We start from the raw sequence: 19,660 nt of genomic DNA, 5'->3' as shown, positions 1-19,660 counted from the left end.
GTCTACAACAATTTATTAATTAAGAATATCAGTGAATTCTTACATAATAATTTATTAATTAATAATATTGATGATTATTAGAGACTTCTATTGTACATATAGCATTTTTACAATTTTGTATTGAATAAAACAATTAACTAGCACGTAATTTGCAAATTTCACTTTTATTACTTGTTGCCACTATAAATATCATTGTTAGCGTTTATAGTAAAATTTCTCTAATAATAGTAATTGAGAATTGGCTACTAGTGAACTATTACACAAGTAGCTTTAAAAATTTTCGTCGGATGGAACAATTATCTGGCGTGTAATTTCAAACAAATTTTTGTCAGAAGTGTTATAACTTCATTATCGTTGTTAATTAATAACTTAATAATTAGCAACATTTCCCTAATATTAGTTCCATTACGCAAGAGTTTTCTGATCGGATAACGTTGCTCAAGAGCACGTTAATCTGGAAATACTATAACTAAGCAGCTTTAAATCCATATAAACAGCTGTTACAGTTCTCCTGAAATCCTAGCAATCCTCTAGAAGTATCTGCTTTGAACTAAATATAGACAAACTGCTACTTATTTGTCATACTGATAAAATAATTAATTTGCAGAAAATTTATTTATATTAATACTTAATAGACACCGCAAATTTATTAGTATATACATAAGTGCTGGTACATATATTTCACTTATCTTTCACGCAGAGACTTCCAACCATCATAAATCGATGAAAGTTACGCGCCAGCTGCATCCGAAGTAACGCCAAGGGGCTCTTTTTCACGTTATAATTTACCTTAATTTTGGGCTTTTCGAAACAAAAAGTTGTTAAAAGGCTACTGTTACATGCTTATCTCTATCACGGCAAGTTAATTTCTATCATATTCGATGCAATATCCTCATATTATATTCCTATCAGATTAGCATAAATCTCTCCTTCCGATGCACGTCGTTGCACTTAATAATCAAGTAGGAAGAATTTAACCGATAGATATATCTCCGCTTCCTGTTAACTCTATAAGCTCGTCTAATGATTGAATTTCCCTCATTCTTAATTTTGTGTTCCTAAGAAATATTGATCTAGATAGGAGTTCTAGAAAAAGTCTAAATCGTTCTGTCATCAATTCCAAGCATTGTGTAATTATTTTAAATGCACGTCAGACGTATATAAAGTACGTTACTACTTTCATGTATTAAAAACTGTGTAATCATAAATGTTATAGTCTAAGTTCATTGATTTTATTCTAAAATTTTCGAGAGTCAAACGGCTTATATGATTGGAGTTTATATGATAGAAGTTCACGTATTGTAGTTATCTCATTGTCTATCATTTTTCGTTCACGTAATAGGAGCCACGTTCAGGTATGTGAATTCAAAGCAGAAATTCAGTTAATCGGACATTAATCACAATCTTGTTCCAACAAATGGAGTTTTATATTACAGAGTAATTTCGTTTCTGGAATGTTCTTCAATGTACCTATGCAATTTATTTGCTTCAATTTCTCTCATTCCTTCTATCAAGCCGTTCCATTTGCAGCTTTGATTTCTTTTTTCTTCTCCTCCCTTTGCATAAAACTAGAAAAAGGAGATAGATGGTTGCCGAACGGAAATAGACCTTTTAGCGTGTATCGTACGTTAAGAATTAAAAAGGGGCACGGTAAAAAAAGCAGGAAGTTTGCTCGCCACTGCTGGTGAACTAACTTTAACGTAGGAATAATGGAGCACCGTGCGAGGATGCAGCACATCGATCTTGAGTATAAGTATTCACGGGATTCAACGTTGCACCCAACCACTGCTGATGTACCCAGGAAGCCTTACATAGGTGGTGAAAGTGAAGCAGAATTTCGCACAAGCGGTGCGAAACTTTAACGGAGAACCGCGTGGAATTTCGCTGCCGTTTACTAAAACTGTATGTTCAATACACTCGAGAAAACCAAGCGTGAATTCGAATCAAATATGAACTCGTAACCGTAACGCGAACATGGGTTAAGTAAGAGAATTTGTGTTACAGCGGAATTCATTGTCACGATCGTTTCGTTTGATCGTTTATGGCAACGTGTATACGTTTGCCTCGTGCTTCCAGATTTTCCTGTTACAGCGCTACCTAAAGCGCTTAAACACACAAATACATACATTGCTTAAGGTACTGTGTGTAGCTAAGTTTATTACAGATTTAATCGCAACATTTGTATATTATTTCGTTTATAAGTAGGACAGTTTTAACCTTTTCATTATAAATCGTTAAATTTTTATTGAATGTTGAAATCTCTTTTAAATGCTTGTTTTAATTGTATTATTCGACGCTTCCGTGTTTGATTTCATTTGTATATTGTGGAATTATTGCGTATATTTTAAATTGTATAGTGGTTTAATTGAAATACCTACTGCGTCGAACCACAATATGAAAGTTTCTTGTAAATATACGAAGAATTATCTTCACGCATCTGAATTCCAGAATATAAAGAAGAAATCTTGTAATTGATTAAAAATTGTATATAAATGCAGAACGACAAATAGATTAGATTACATCATACAGTACATTATGCAGACAAGTGTATTACATTATATCCAATTAAATAACAAAATAGAGAATAACTGGTAAAATGTGCATATAACGTTCTTTTAAAATATTTTCACATCATTTACTAGAAAAACCGCAAACATCTAAATCATAAAGATACTTCCTAGTACACCATTTATAATCCACTGTATCTCTACTCTCTGATTTCATCAGATTCCTATACTACCACTAGCAGCCACACATAATAATAAACCTGCGGGTGAAATAATTTCTGAGAAACACTCTCAGAAATGCTTCCGCGAATCCTGAATACTGGAAAAGATGTTGATTATCAATATATCTGGTCGATAAGGCGCTTTGACACCAAACAGGAACATCCTGTTCGCGCTTATCGGTCGTATCTCGAAAAACCTAGCGATTTTATAATTCGATAAATCTACATATCTGTAATAATAATGAGCCGCCTTTCACATACAGGTTTATCCGAGTCGTGTACGCATTCGCGTATGCAACGAAGGTACAAAAGAGGAGCCTGTGAAAGCTGCTTACGAGCGCAATGATGTGTCACAGGCGTTGCTTCTTTACGACGATAGTGTTTGTGGCGACGTTTCGCGTCATTTGCCGTGAGAACGACGCCGATCTAATCATCGTACGTATTGTCATTCTCGTACCCTGCAGCCCGTAGAGTCACCGGGAACTGTACGTCAATGAGCGCGCCATTAGGCGCCACTGTTCGTGGCCGAGCAAGCATTCAGATACGCGTCGCTCGCGGCCACGTAGATTGATGGCAGAGATACACGATTGTCTCGATAACCGGCGGAATTCCTTGCAGAATTGTCGCGACTCCTACGCGTCTATGAATTGCTCCCCGCGATCACTCACTTCCGTGACTCGGCCGCTAAATACACCGGAGAAAGTAATCGCCATCGCGCTATTCAAACTCTTCCGCGGATGTTCGCGGGCCTGTTCGTTTCTTTGCTTCAATACGTCGCTAGATTTACTCGATTTTCTACACCGTTCCCTTGATTGCGTTGCATGCCGGACATATAATAAAATCATGTAGATGCCCCGCTTCTTTTATCTTCTTATTGATATATGTACGCATTTGGCGCATTTGCTGGTTCTTATATACAGTGAGCATTATAAAAAACATTTAAGTACTATTGTTTTTATTGTAGCATTTATATGCCAATTAGTTAATACTAAACGTATTGAATTTTATAGTATTTTTATGTAGCTTTTAAACATTTGATAATGCCAGAAGAAAATGTAGAACATGATTGATGAAAGTTTCATTGGAAAATAAGTGAATGTGAAATGCTTGTGAAAATTATTTTTGTATCGATTGTAGTAATTCGAAATAATGAATGAGAATAGATTATATTGTTTTTGAATAATCTTTATTTGACGCTTTCAATCTATCTGACAGATAGAATGGACATTATCTTTCGATGATAATTTAATGTTACATATTTTCGACCATTATTACGCATAATTACGTTAAACAAATAAAAACGACGAAAGTTTGTACTACAAATTAGTTGACGATTTAAAATGGTTGATAATATAAATGGTACTGAAAAATATAAAACATTAAAATCTGTTTTAAAAAAAATTTGAAGCAAATAAAATCTTTACTTTAATACATTTCATTAGTTCTAAATCGTATATACGACAAAAAGAATGATAAACGAATTGTAAAGAACTGTCGACATAAACCTACCATTACACGTCACCAGGTAATTGAAAGGCTTGATTTAAGCATGTTCTTAAAATCAGTAGCCCGTAGATTAAAGGAAGCAAATTTGCATAGCTGTACGTCATTAGGAAAAGCAGTCATTAGCGATTTGAATAATAGGAAGCGCTTAACTTTTACCAAAGGGTATGTTGACATGCCAATCTCTCCTTGTAAAAAGATTGTATACAGTAAAAAGCAAAGGAAAATTTGAATTATTTGATAAAAAAGAGAAAAGAAAGTTTTGAGAAAATCAAACGAAGCACTCGAGAATGAGATTCATGGCTCAATGCATGAAACATTACAGAGTTCGTTATGCTATAACATCGCTATTCTTGGCGTGACGTTGGTAAATTGGTATTAATGGAAGGATATATATCTACGTTGTGGATGAAAACGTGGAAGAATATGTTGAAGGTAGTTATTTCACGAAATAATTGCTTCTGAATAAAATAATTTTGTTATATGTAAAGTGCAGAGAACGAATTTTTTGCACAACGCAAAATACAACCTTTAGATTGAATATTAAAGATTTCCGACTATAAATTCGCTACAAATTTCATGAAATTTATATCATTAAGATAAGAAAGTACAAGTTACGAATTAAACGAGATAAATTAAGATTCTTTACTTGTACTGCAAAAATGTATAATGATAATAGAAGCTATTACGAAAAAGATTTTTGGATGTGTACATATAAATAAACTTTATTTGGTATTTTTTTAATTGATAAACTGAAGCAAGTGTCCGCTACGATCATACGAGATCTTTGATCACTGAATTGCTTAAAATGACAGAACGTATCAAGCTGAAATTCATTGTAAACTCATTTGTGGCGTGCATCCAACAGCTTTCCGAATCAATTAATTCTGACGTAAAGGTAGTTAACCCTGCAACGCTTTGCGCTCCACATTCAGTTAAGCATGAATGTTTACTACGATACGATTTGCAAAGACATCTTTGTTGGTTAACCTCGAAATTTGTAGTTATTTCTTATACCTTATCTTTTACCAAATACGATAATTATACGACACAATTATATATATTTAATTATAATTATATGTATTTTTATATTTGCGACGAAAAATAAAATCGCAAAAAGTATTTAAATGATAATTCACACCAGAATGAATACAAAAGAAGTGATAATAATTAACTTTAAGTAATAATGCGTTATTCGTAAGAGAACTTCAAATGTTAATAATTAAATACAAATTTCTAATTTCATTATTATCTTTATATTCATCTTCAAAGCTAAATTGTAACAAAATTTCCTATTTTTCTAAATAGGATACCGAAACGTATGAAACGTGTATATCTAATTTTTCTAACATTAATACCGTACAACAATATCCGAATTCCGCCCCGTGTATTTGTTAGTAGAAGGAAAATCATGTTTCAAATTATGCGCTTTTTATCCGCCTACGTAACCGTAGCTCATTTAGCTTATATAAACACATGGACGGTGATACATATATAATGTAACAAACATTTTCACCCTGATTAAATGGCAACGTGCCAGTGTAGATGAATTACTTGCATAAACAGAATCGTGAAATTGATTCCTTTTTATAAATTACTGCCTATAAAGGGGTGTCCTTTATCTTATAACCTAAAATAAGTATATATACTTATTACGAATATTATTCTATATTTCAAGGTAAATTTATTTCTATCCAATTTATTTAGTATAATCATCGTATTTATTTTTTAAATTACGGTAAATAATATACATGTTTTTTGAGTTTAGAGGCAGAAACAAGAAATAAAATTTACGTAGTAATATTGAAAACCAACCATTTTATGCTAAGGTTTTTCTTAGAATGTTAAAAGTTTTATTATTCGTTGAAAAACATATTGATAATCAGTATTACTCTGTTAATACTCGAATAATTTTCAAATTGGATTAGTTCCGCCATTAATGATATAATACACTGAAAAATATTAAGATGCAGTGTTTTCATAAAAATCTAAAATACATTGTGTGAATGCGTCAACATGTTGCTGCGCAATGAAAGATTATATCTCACGGTTAGGTGCGTTAAGATTCTCATTTTGCCGGTGCTGCAAATTTATCGCCTTAAGGCATCGCCTACGTCGACTGTGTCAACAGGTGGTGCTCATCATTTTGCACTGACATATTACAAAGGAGCTGCTAAGTATGATAAAAGACGCATTGCCAAAGAGTAAATTGACCAGCTCCTGCCTGTCAACCTGCTTCCCCTTTAATACTTATAAAACAATGTTTCGATAATCTTTCTATGCGATAAATCATATTTTTCAATCATTCATTTTAATACACGTCTCGACACGTTGCGCGTAAATCAGCCGACTTAATAATTGGCGATTGCATACGAATTTGGTGTTAGCCACTGGTGATAACTCGTCGTTCCTATAATATGAAAATTAAAAATAATTATAAATACCGAAATGTGAAGAGGTAGGTGCTTTTGCTCGTTAATTATTATAATTTATAACATTTATGGAGATTTGCGATGAAAATGCTGTTGGGAAACTGGATATTATCGGTATCCTGTACACTTATGTTTTTGTCTAAGAACCAAATTTATGATACAAGTTTTAGCGAATAGATGAATATGTTATCAGCGTTTTCAGATCATTAGATTATGTATTACACTTTGGTATCGTAACACGTCTTTAGTGTCTGAATAATAATAAATATATAGTTCTTTTATGCAAATTACAGTATGGAATTTCCAACTACATATTATTGCTTTTATACTGTGAACTGTGGTAAGCATATTTAGTCCTTTTGTGTAATGATAAGCTATGATTTTTTAGACACTCTCGATGATCTGAGAAATAATGTTCTGAATAAAAGTTTGACAATACGCTCGAATGTAAAAGAATTCCTGAAAAAACTGCTTTTCTCCAACCAAAACGTAGTCATCTGTGTACTTCTTTAAATAGCACACATAGTAATACACATTGGAAACAACTGCTTGTTTTTATAATAAATTCATATTATAGTATGTAAATTAAAATTTTTTACTTGAAGCTCTAAGTCACAATATTCTCTGCAATTTTGTTAATTATTTCGCGTTCCACCGGATAAATGAGGCACACTTATGCTACAAAATAGGCAACGCTGCTCTTCCGATGCTTTTCTTTCCTTAAGTGATCCCCCGGCAACAATATCCTCTTTCTTACAATCCTTGCGCTCCGCATAATCCATCGCCCCAAGCTGAAATCTGAAATCCTTGGTTGCTCTCCTAGCGAATACGTTTCACTTGCCACTTCCCTTCCTCATTCTTCTATAATTATTTGCCACTGATTTTTATAAAACATCGTCTATCGATGTTTACATGTTGATCTATAACAAATCGAGTTTTTTTCTTAATTATTCAACAATCACTAAAAGATAAGGCATACTTCACTATCAAGATTGATTCTTGCTATTGTCGGAACAGAACCAACTACATTAGACAAATTTTATTCACTATTGTTACGAGTAAATCATCAAAAAATGTATAAAAGAAAAACCCAGAAATAGTACTAGAGAAGAAAGAAGATTATAAAAGAATTAATTAATGTCCTGCCTTCCTTTTCTCTTATCCTAACGCAAATAACTAGCGAAGTTTCCTAAAAAACAGGTGCAATTATAGAATAACACTTGGCGAAATTAAACTGAATCGATTGAATAATTGTGATGATATGACTCGGCTTTTTTCTTCTCTTCGGTTAACCAATCTTTTTCGCGTTTCTCCCAGTCATTTTTTTCTTGGTTAAACACTAGCATACTCGCCATAGAAGGTGGGTGGGGAAAAACAGGCGACCGAACGAAATGCAATGCAATGAAAGGAAAAGAGAAACAAAGGGGGCAGCCATAGAGGCAAAGTAACGGTTGGAAACGTCGTTCGAGAAAGCTTATTTCCACACTCCTTCGGCAAAAATGGATAGGGCTCCTTTATCACACTCGCAATACACACCACGTAGGTAGCTGGTTTCGCAAAGGTATCTCGGATAGGGAACCGAGACACTTCGAAAAATATCGTTGTTGTCGTGGTTGGTTGTCGGTGCTGGTTGTCGTGGATGGTAGCACTGCCTGCGGTGACGACGGCGGACGCCGTGCACGACGGGCGGTCGTCGCGACGCACGTTTCTCCTCCAATACTTTTTCTCTCTTCGACATTGTTGTTTCCTCCCATATGAGTCCGCCTTCTTGTCAGAAACAAAGTTTACTTACTCATAGGCATATCGATCAAGCGTCCATGTACAATCGATTTGCTTCTTTCTTTTTTCTCGTTTGTAGGATCAACTATTTGCCACCTATCTATCTTACATTGAAACTTATTGAACATTTCTAGTGGCTTTTAGCGATTTTACTTCTTTAATTGTTGGCCTTCTACTTAATCCGCAATTTTTTGCCCGGATTTACTTGTTTTGCTATCGATACATACATGTATATTACCGACTTTTCTTTCTTTATTTCGCTCTCGAACGAGCATGAATATTCACGTAAAGTATACCCGCATGTCGCAAAACCATGTTCTAAAGAGTATCATTTTTTATTCTCACTATAGACACTATAGGTCGGCAAGTACTACGTGTTAATGTACAATTTGAAATAGTGTAACACTTAATGTACTAATTAGAAGATGGAAAAGCAAGAAATGTTATAAAACTTCATTTTTATTCAAAGAGCGAATGTTTAATATCCTAGTTTATGTGGAAACAAGATTCCATAAATTTAACTCTGCTATCCATAAGATAGAAATTAATGTCCTAATTAGACACTAGAAAAGAAAATAAGTACCCTAGTTCTGTAGCAAAAGCACTGGAACTTTAAATGTTCCCATTTGAATCAATTGATTTATATGTTCCTAGAAATATAAAATGCAAAGTCTAGTATCTTGTTCTATTTTCTATTTAATGTAAATTTCTATTTTCGTCAACTATACATTTCTAGCTTATGTGTACACGTTTCATAAGCTATCCAATATTAGGTGGATTACAGTATCAACAGGAAATATTCATATACCATAAATAATTAGTAAGAACTTCGTTTTATTACCTGGAATTTCATAATTCATACAAATTGAATTTAATAAGTAGCAAATTATATTAAATTAAATATTAAATTATTAACGTTTTCCATGTATGATGTCATCGTACTGCTGAGTATAATTCGAAAGAAGATGATTATACGTGGAATATGTGAAAATACAGAATACTTTTGGAAGCAATCGTACGAGCGTAGTACGCAGGACGCAATTACTTTGGTAGAGAAATGGGAGTTATTCCCGACAATTTTTGCATTAATAGAGAACTTTTATTGTTCATCTTTCATTTTTTGATATGTGATTACGAGCACCAATACAAGTAGGTTATAACGATATCTGATCGAAGCATAAGTGAGTCCGCGCGTAAACGCCAGCACTCGATGTGACTTCGATATCGATTTATTCAAAAATGAAGTTTCAAGTGAAAAAAATGGTATTCTACATTTTCGTTTTGTCCTTCTATTTACGACCAAGCGCATGTTCATGCAAATGCATATTTTTATAGAATGCAAATAGACAAGGGAAATCTAAATTTTAATTCGTTTTTCGACTAGGAAGATTATAAAAATGTGTGTTGTGTATTTTGCATTTTCTGCATATTTATGTTTAAGAATAGAAGCGTATATTGACACTCGCATATGCATTTAACATGTATCTAAAGTCTACTAAGAAATTAATAAACTTCTTTGTTATGACTATAAAATTACGCAATGTTGTAAACGAAAAATAAAATTATGTAGATTATTGATAAATTAATGAAACGATGATTGTAATATCAGAATACTTATTTATTTTACAATGTTAGTCGAAGAGTCTTTATCATAGTTTCACCAAAATCAAAATCAATGTTGATTAAGAAATGACAGCTTCTGACTATAAAGTACGAAGTACTTCAATTGATATACATGTATAAATATCATTTGCTTTCCGCTAGCTGCGTACAATATAAATGAAATATAAGAGCGTATAGGTACAAGCAAAAATGATATGGATGTCAAAAAATAACACCGGAATGTTTTTCTCTTGGTCAGTTTTTCTACGTTGCAGCATCAATCCATCATATTGCAAGTGACCTGGTTTAGTATGCAGAACGTTGTCAGCAACTGAACTCGAAATTTTTACTTTGTCTATAGTTTCGTAGGTTTATATATGTATACGACAACTTAATCATTGTTCAGAGTAAAAGATCATGACTATACTGCAAATTTTTATGCATTTATGCGAAATTTGAAAGTGAAAAATGCATAGACTACACATAATTTACAAAAATATGTAAAATATCCAAAGTGTAGTACTCTCTATAATATTTAGTAAGTAAAATACTTTTCTCTCTAGATTTCATTTCTTTCAATCAGGTATATTTGTAAAAATATGAATTTACTTTGAATATTTTCGGTATTTATGATACATAATTGCTTTTCTATTATGTAATATTAGAGGCAATAAATTAACGTATCTGTGAATCTTACACGTTAATTTCTTCTTTGAATTGCGTCATATTAACAATTTTTTTGTTTAATCATACAGCGACATTAATATCAGAAAATTAAGAAAACTGTATCTATCATGTTCTTCTCTTGTAATGTTCGTCTATATCCACCATAGACATTTCCCAAAAAGTTTCTCAATCGACATATAAATTTTTTAATCATACTTTTACGAATCCAATTTGCCTTTAGCACATCATTCTCTCCGTTTGTACTTGACCTTTATAGTATTCCAAATATACAGACATTTTATACCCGTTTCTCGACGCACTATCTCCGGGCGAAGTTTTACTCGAGACGCAAAAGGTATGTCATTTTCAGCACGTTTGTCCTCGCATAGAAACACCCTTTTACGATTCTACGGAGCCCCGTGAATCACCCTCGGGAATTCAGGTTTTATAGACCTTTTGCTGCATGGGCAAAGCCGCTCGGACCAGAAAATTACGCACCACTGTGTATTTCCACATTCAAATGAAATCTTTAGCGAAAGCGGTGCACGCCATCGTTGATTTTCGCGTATAGGGTGGTCTGTTGTCGCTTTAATGCTTCCGTAACTTAGCGGTTCCAAGAACAAAAGTTTTTCTTTAACAAAAGATACACAAAGAGAAAAGTATCGTATTGCGGTAATAATATCTTTATAGGCGGTATTCTCGAGATGTGAATGTTACGTTTATTCTTTCATTCAACGGAATGATATATCTTTTTTCGTTTTATGGTGTGATAGAGGTTTTTGGCAGGTTATATGTAGGAGCGTAAAAATGTGACAAAAGAAAATACGCTCTCTTTGTGGTAAATGATCGACATTCGCTGATTTCGAGATTTGGATTTTATAGAGTTTTAGGAATCAAAAAAGGTAAAAACTGAAATGTAAGGTTTTAAGTGAACTCTTTTTAACAGTATAATATATGTTTATAAATATTATAATATAAATAATATATATTTATATGATTGTATAATATATATGTAACACTACAGATTGTTATCGAACAGATTACAGAATAGATTCTAATACAATCTTGGTATAGGTTAGCTAATAAGAATTATTGTTCAGGGCAGATTGCATCTTCTAACAAGTTAATAATGTTCCATATGAATTTAGAATGCGATGAGCTGTATCAGACGGCACATTTAAAAATTGGATTTAACAGTTGCAGACTGTTGCAAAAAATACATGTTGATGAACATGAAAAAATACATGAAAAGTTGCAGAAAATACATCCAAGTTTCATGCCTTAGGTCTACTTAAGAATGGCATTTGCTTTAAATCTGTGGAAAAAGGAAAACAGTTAGTTTTTAACATTTATGTATATGCGTAACACTTGGCTGCAGTAACGACAAACTAAAGTCTCGTATTTAAGTTACTTCCCCAGTACGAAACATTTCCATGGAATTAAATTCAACGACGACATATTCGAAATTCGAACGAATCTGGTAATAAAAAAGCTGAAATACGTATGTAAATAACGTAAATAAAAACATGTAACCTTATATAATAATAAAAGAAATGCATTATGCTTGATTTTATTGTTGTATGAACTAAATAAGATACAATTACTTACAATTAGGTAAAATTTCTTCCAATTTCCTTGAATGATAACTTCTAAGTTAAAAATGTTAAAGTATTTCTTGTTTCTTTCAAAAAATATCCAACATAAACCGACACATACAATAGAAATTTGTTCATCAATGTAATTTATCGATAATCATTAGCAGTATTTTCAAACTAGTTCACCAGTAAACAGATAAAAATCCATATTAGGCGAAGATCTACCTGCGAAAATCGTGGTATCCGAGCGGCCTGTTTCTCCATTTTCTCTCATTTGACGAGACAAGACTGGTGAAAGACAATGATATTCAGTCATCCTAATTAAGACCGTGTCCTTCACCGCATTATGTCGATTCACAGCGGCGGATGAAACGAACGGAGCTACGACAATCCTCTAGCACATATTTACCGCATGCTACCGCGCAAAAACAATAGAAACGAGAAAACAGAGAAAACGGTATGACCGGCACCGCAAAGGATGCCGTAGCCAACTCGAATCAACCACGTCGGACATATTTGCGTATGCTTTCCTGCTTCCAGAGACAGCGAATTCACCAGACGAGTGAGAAACGTGTGCGCAGTTCGCTTACCGATATATACCAGTCATGGGAAACCGGTGTTCTTTTATAACAGTTAGCCGGTGGTCGCAGCGATTCGATCAGGCTATTACGATCTGAAAACGCAATCTGAGATCCACAATTGACCTCAAAATGACGCTCACCTCGGAGCAGTCAGTTAATACATTGCATGTTGTTTCGTGTAATCTTTGTAATTCTTCTTACCTCGTTGTCAACTTTCCAGCACCTTTATTCAGATAACCTTACTGTTAATATTGTGAAGTACAAAGATAAAAATAAATGAACAAGTAATAAAAGTATCAATGAAGTTTAATAAACTTATAATACTACTATATAATACTACTACTACTAGTATTATATACTTAAGTCTATTTCTCATATGTCCTTATAGAGATCGTTTAATAAGTAAATGAAATTAATATTTATATTTTTGCACAAACAAGATGCGTTTAACGAAACTTCATTGATAATTATCTAATTCCACTATATGTCCACTTATTTTTATCACCGATTATATACATATATATATATATATATATATATATATATATATATATATATAAGTTTCTAAATTTAGAAACAAGTTACTAATTCCGCCGACTTTAATCTATTGTAAAATCCGGAAATCTCTAAATTGCAGCCGTCATGTACGACGAATTGCAAAAAAGTTGCGTTGATCTAATCAATCTGTTACACTATGTCTTTCAGAACTGTGGTGACAGCAGTTTCTTGGCATCCGCACGGTGCCTACCTCGCATCGGTGGACAAAGCAAAAACGGTGACAGTCTGGGGCGACCATGTTTAACGGGACAAACAATCCCGGGATAGACGATTGTTTCACGTACGAAGGTCAGCGCGTTCTTTTGTGCCGAGACGGACGTTTGTGGAATTGAAAAATGTAGATGCAAGCTTTACGCGCCATAGAGGAGGAATATCACAAAGGACACGATCCGGCGTGTGCAGGACACTAAAAATCAACGGTGTAGGTTTGGGCGCGCAGGCTGTAAAGAGTACCATTTCGAGATTGTACAAAGCGATGCTACCGGCGATGAAGCAAATTTCAGCCACGGTAGAGATTATTGTACATAAAACTGCCCTGATTGTTGCCCCCCCAAGGTTGTAAAGATTTCCTTTTTTAGGGTAATACCCGCGCGCCACGACCGTCGCCCTTTCTTCAACAAATTGAACAAATTATCGTAGTTATCCTCTTTAAGATTCGCTAGATACACTCCTTTTACTTGTAGAGGACTATTTTTCGCGTTTCAATCGTCTGTGCCGGCAGACGCGATCGCTCAAGTTGGATCACGTTTGCGAGAAACGATAAAACACGGTTGTTTCTTTCCTGTTTCTGTTAGGTTACCGCATGTGAAATGTCGTTTTATCAAATGCAATTCTAGTCGCGTATTGCTTGTTCAAAATATGTTATTTAATCAATGCAAGTTTCACGCGACTTGATGCACTTTCCCATTGATTAATTGATTTCACTGTTTTAAATTTAGAAGGATCGTCAGGGATCAAATTTTTCTATCTTGAATAAACATAAGCGACATGTCTGTAACAGTAATAAAGTTTCAGTCTTTTTAATGCTCAATACACGTAGTCTATGATCAGTATATTCTTCTTTGACGTGGTCGCCAATTGAGTCATCAAATCAAGGTGCCACGTAGGTAACAGAGGAATGTTACAAACATTACTTGTTAAATTTATCTTAAAATTTAGTATTATGTATGCCATCTTCTTGCAACAAGTGAAGTTATAAGAGCACCGTTTGTTTCTTCAGAATTGAACATTAATCGTGTACTTATGTAATGAAATTGAGAAATTGTTAAAAAATGGAGTTGATTAGTTTGGCTTCTGACAGGTTTAATCAACGATAAAACAAAATTTAATACATATTGTTAGTTAGAAAATATTCGAGCTTCGAAACGAAAACATATCATATGCATCGATATAATATTTTAGTTAGGCTATTTTCATTACGAAAACTGTTACTCGGTTAATTCTTACTTCAGCTTAATTACTGATTCGTCTGTAGTCGATCTTCCCTTCGTGACTAATCACAGGTCACATGCAATACACTCTCACTCTTCCTCCTTCTCTATCTCTCTTTTTAAGTAGAGAAAATTAAAAAAGTCTTACTGTAAGTGAAGTCACAGAAGAAGCTTGTTAATTGCCGAAGCAACCGTGAAATCGAGTCTTCTCGAAGTTCTCCAATGTCAGCGAGTTTCGAACGTTTTTATCGTAAGTCTGATATAGAATGCAAGAGGATGTACTCATTAAGTGAAGAAGCACAATAAAGTTCTAATATTGATACTGAGTATATTGCATTATACAAATTTTATTCGATCGATAATAATGTATCGAACAATATTACGTTTGTCTCAATCGTCGGATTTATTATAATGGTGAAGAATCTATTGATTTGTATGAGTCATTTCACATAAAATATATAAAAACTCACAATACTTGTTAATAATCTACTTAATTGTATAGTTTATTCAATGCTCCAACTTCATAGCTTAAAATAACGTGTTAGGTTTAAAAATCAAATGAAGCAAATAGACTGATATCAATAAAAAATGCTTCTTATGTATTGCAATTTGAAAATTTTAAGTACAAACTTTTATCATTCAGAATTATCTCTTATTGACCCATGAATTTTTTTATTTGTTTTTTATTCTTTTTTCGTTAGCGGCTCGATTCAACAATGTGGATTTTCTCTGGTATTCCCATTTAGTATACGATTTTTAAGCTTTCCATGTTTCTTCCTTAACGATCTGAAAATTGTTCTCAAACCATGAACTTAATAGCGAGCTATCTCGAAACCAGATGAATACAATAAATATGCACGGTACCTTATCCCACCTCGAGCAAAGTTCTTTCTCCTGAAATTTTCAATTAGTCCAAAACTTTATTACTTGTATGTATTTTTAACGTTTTAACCTTAATTTTATAGATTTTTATTTAATTTTGCAGAAAATTCATTAAAGAACTTAGAAATATAGTCTGAACATATTGAATTAAATCTATCATACTACGAAGCAAAAGCTTGTGTTCAATAAAAAATATTTATCATAATGTTATTCCTACATTACAGGAATGGTAATTTAATGTTTGGTAAGAGGCTCTATTTTAAACTGCATTTTAAGCGTGAAAGCTTTATCTAGACTTATAGAATTTTATACAAATTATAGTCTGAACTCTATCAATGAAAAATACAAAAAAAATTGAAAAGGAATAAACGGATATGTAATTTCACGTGAAGTGACTCATACATTGTATTTTTATGGTTTTCGTTTCAACTACGAACACTCTTTTTGTGTCACAATTTTACGCGTTTACTCATTGCTCCTTAGTTCGTGCACAACAATTTGAAATTGGTCGCGACCGTAAATTGCACAATAACTGTAAGATTTGTAAGTGAATGCTTTTTAGGAGTATACAGGGCCAAGATCGAAGGGCTCTAAGTATAATTTAGCCTCTAAGGGCTTCTATAGCGTAAATATAAGAATTTATGAGTCATAAATTTTAAGGAAAGTTTGCCAGTAAAACGCGAAATGCCAACGTGTATAACTTTTCATATTTTTGATACGTATTTTTGTTAATTCGAATACACAAGTAAACGAGACATTGATATAATAAACCGCGAACGTGATAACAAATTTCTTTCCTCTCTTATTTCATGTTTCACCAGTTTAAAATATTTTCACCTGTTTTTAAATATTTTTCTTTTCTCAGAGTCCTTTGATCATCGTTTAGTATAAGTCTATATTAACACCGTGAAGGAAATAATAGATTCTGCGGATAAGTTAGATGTTATATATAGATTTTGGTATAGTATGCATTGAATTATTACAATTAGTATTTCTTTATTATACAGGTAACCAATACATTATGATATTATTTTCTAGCGTTTAAGTTTTGCGAACTGTAAGTTGCTCTATTCAAACATATGATTAATTTCGATATGACTGTTCATAATTTCATCGGTTTACCTGGTTGAAATTTTATATAATAGCATCGATTACGTTTGCTACTTTGATTAACCACCTCATTGATCTCAAAAGTGTATAGTTCATAGAATAATATCGATCAAACGGTTTGCTCCGCTAATATTTTTCTATAGAGATAAACCGATGAGCATCAAGTGGTTATATCGTTTGTAACGTTTGATTTATCAAATAAGTCCGTTCTTGAAGCAAATTATTATAATTGCGTCCAACTTGTTACATAATTCTTTTCCTATCGTACAAGCAATACAGTGACATACATGTATTCTGTTATTCTTATTTACATTTTCTCCTACACCAACTTCTGCGGAAACAATGTATACACTGCTCGCAATATATTATACATATTAAACGTTTTCTTCTTGTATTTTTTGAAATGTGTTGCATTTTTAATTAAATCCATATTCTCCATGTTAGATGATAAATTATGGAATAAATGGTTTTACATTAAAATTATTAAAATTTCGGTTTAAATTTTTATATGAATCTTGCTTGATTCCTGAGCTTTCACACACAATTTATTACTAATTAAATTAGCAAAATTTTATGAACCACAAGTTACATATAACAATTATTAGTGAATACCCTTACAGCAATGAGTTTGATAATAAAATGAATGGAATTTTCCAAGCAAATTTTATAGATTATCTATGTTATTGTATTAAATAAATTACCTTGTTACAAGTGAACTGTTCTATAATATGTGGTGAAAAATGATAAAATCTGTTAATTTCTGCGAATATTATCATGCTGAAGGATTCTAATTTCTATGTCGAAGTATATGTTTATTAATTTCAGTAATAATACACAGTTTCAGAAATATAGCGGTTTCGTGCCTGAATTTTATACAATTCTTTCTCAACTTGGTATTTGTACAGCGTGAAAAAGGTTCCTTTGTTACGAACGACAAAGATTCGCGGAAAGAGTTTTTATTTGAAGATGTTTATGGATAAGTAGCAAAGATCCGAGCGCGCAGCGCATTCCTTGTTTCTTTTAAAAAATTCCAAATGCACCATCTGTACTCCGAGAAAACTTTGATTTACCACGAAATGAAAGGTTCTTTCATACTAAAGAGACAAGCCGCATCATACTTTATCTTTTGTCTTTTTCCTCTCCTTCCTCCCCCTCCCCTTTCAAAATAAGCAACCAACATTTTAAATAGACCGTCGTTTGTAGTCGGCGAAGTTTCCCCCCTTCGTGTTTTTTTAACAAAGAAATATTTCTTACAAATTATAAAACTTCGAAAACCCACGTCACAGAGCACCTCTAGAAACATAATTTCAATTTTATTTAAATATGGTTTAAACAAACATAATATCGAAGCAACTGTGTAACAAAATGTTCTTTCTAAATATATTGGTCAATGATTATAATATCGATGAATGAAATGCCCTTTCTAAATATTTATTAAATCCGTGATAATTATTTATCTTAATTCTACCTGAGTTGTATCGTTATACATTGTAATAAATCCGTAAAAATGTTCATGTAAAGATATTTCATATTTATAAGAAATAAGTATATGTAATAATAAATAAATAAATATATATATTATAAGAAATAAGATATACATATTTGTAATAATTCTTTGATAATGCTTCCTGTACTGAATAACATGCAAAACTCCTTTATACGAATTCAACAAACTGATGTTTCATTCTGTACGAAGTATTAAAACGAATAAATTAATGTTTTCTTACATACAGATTGTTAAAATTAATAAGCTACAAAGTATAAAAACATACATCTTTTTACATTTAAGATTAGAAATAATTTTTATAAAATTTTGATTATAATATGTCCTACACATATCCCATCTCATGTTATTATGTATTTTTTTATATGCAGAAAATTCTTAAAAAGTTGCGAACAGATAAAAACGTAAATAATCCCCATCCCAATATCTTTATCATGAAATCTAGATCATAAGATTGTCTTCCACAGACTCACGCCTGGAAATATTTTCCACCAAAGTACCTTTAATTTTTCGCTCACCACGTAAGTTCCTAAAAATCGCACCTCGTCAAACCAGTCCATTACTTTTTAATTAACTCCACTCTAGAGAATGGCGACATATACATGTCCTCGATGCCATCATTCCCTTTCGGCACGTACGTGTACGTATTCGCCGAAAAGGATGATAAGTCTGCACACGGAGAAATCGCGTACTCGCTCTCGAGGATGTGTGTACTTGTACGTGCGCATGTATCAAGATCCCTTCACAGAGGTCCACGATATAACAGAGCGTGTATCTGACAGTACCTAACGTGCTTTCGAAAGCGCTCATTAGTCACTGAAATGCGGTCGCGAAGTGACAACTCGTACGTGGAATATTATACGGTCGAAGAACTTCCGCTGTGTCGTATCGCGCGAGCAATGCGCGTCCTCCTGCGCATGCACCGTTCACCGTCTCTCTGTTTCTAACTTTCGCATTATACGCCCTTTGTCCGCGATTCGACAGTTTCGACAGTTTCGCAATGGAACGTGAGAATGCGGCGCCGCGGCCAGGGGAAGCCGCTTGCAAACGACGTTAAAGTTCGATCGGTCGGCCGCATCTGGGGCCACCGAAATTTTTCTCTCGCCCTCGCTTCCCTACGTGTATATACACGAAAGGATACACGAGTACGCAAAAGTGCATACAAGCTTCGATTCCCGTGGTTTACCGGCTAAACACTATAATCAATTGTAAATCTTTGCCGAAACAGTTCGAATCGAAAGAATTCGAACAAAAGATTGCATCTCGTTTCCTTGTAACGCACCCTTTAAG

The 19,660-nt window shown here is 33.2% G+C and overlaps 1 protein-coding gene across 3 annotated transcripts in view; it reads left to right on the top strand.

Moving 5' to 3' along the window:
* LOC100749628 (autophagy-related protein 16-1) overlaps positions 1–17,266 on the top strand; it is a 608,083-nt gene extending 590,817 nt beyond the window's left edge. For 2 of the 3 annotated variants that reach the window (XM_024364655.2, XM_003486176.4), the window contains one exon: positions 13,592–17,266. In XM_024364655.2, coding sequence (XP_024220423.1) covers positions 13,592–13,688 — 97 coding nt within the window. In that variant the 3' untranslated portion in view covers positions 13,689–17,266. Of the gene's footprint in view, positions 1–2,991; positions 3,113–13,591 lie in introns of those variants that run through there. The other variant, XM_033318636.1, reaches the window with a different exon arrangement.
* Positions 17,267–19,660: the final 2,394 nt, after the last annotated feature.

Source organism: Bombus impatiens, unplaced genomic scaffold, assembly GCF_000188095.3.
Source record: "Bombus impatiens unplaced genomic scaffold, BIMP_2.2 scf_0102, whole genome shotgun sequence".
Classification (NCBI taxonomy): domain Eukaryota; kingdom Metazoa; phylum Arthropoda; class Insecta; order Hymenoptera; family Apidae; genus Bombus; species Bombus impatiens.
The sequence above is the reverse complement of the archived record's forward strand: the minus strand, read 5'-3'. Positions and strand labels throughout refer to the sequence as shown.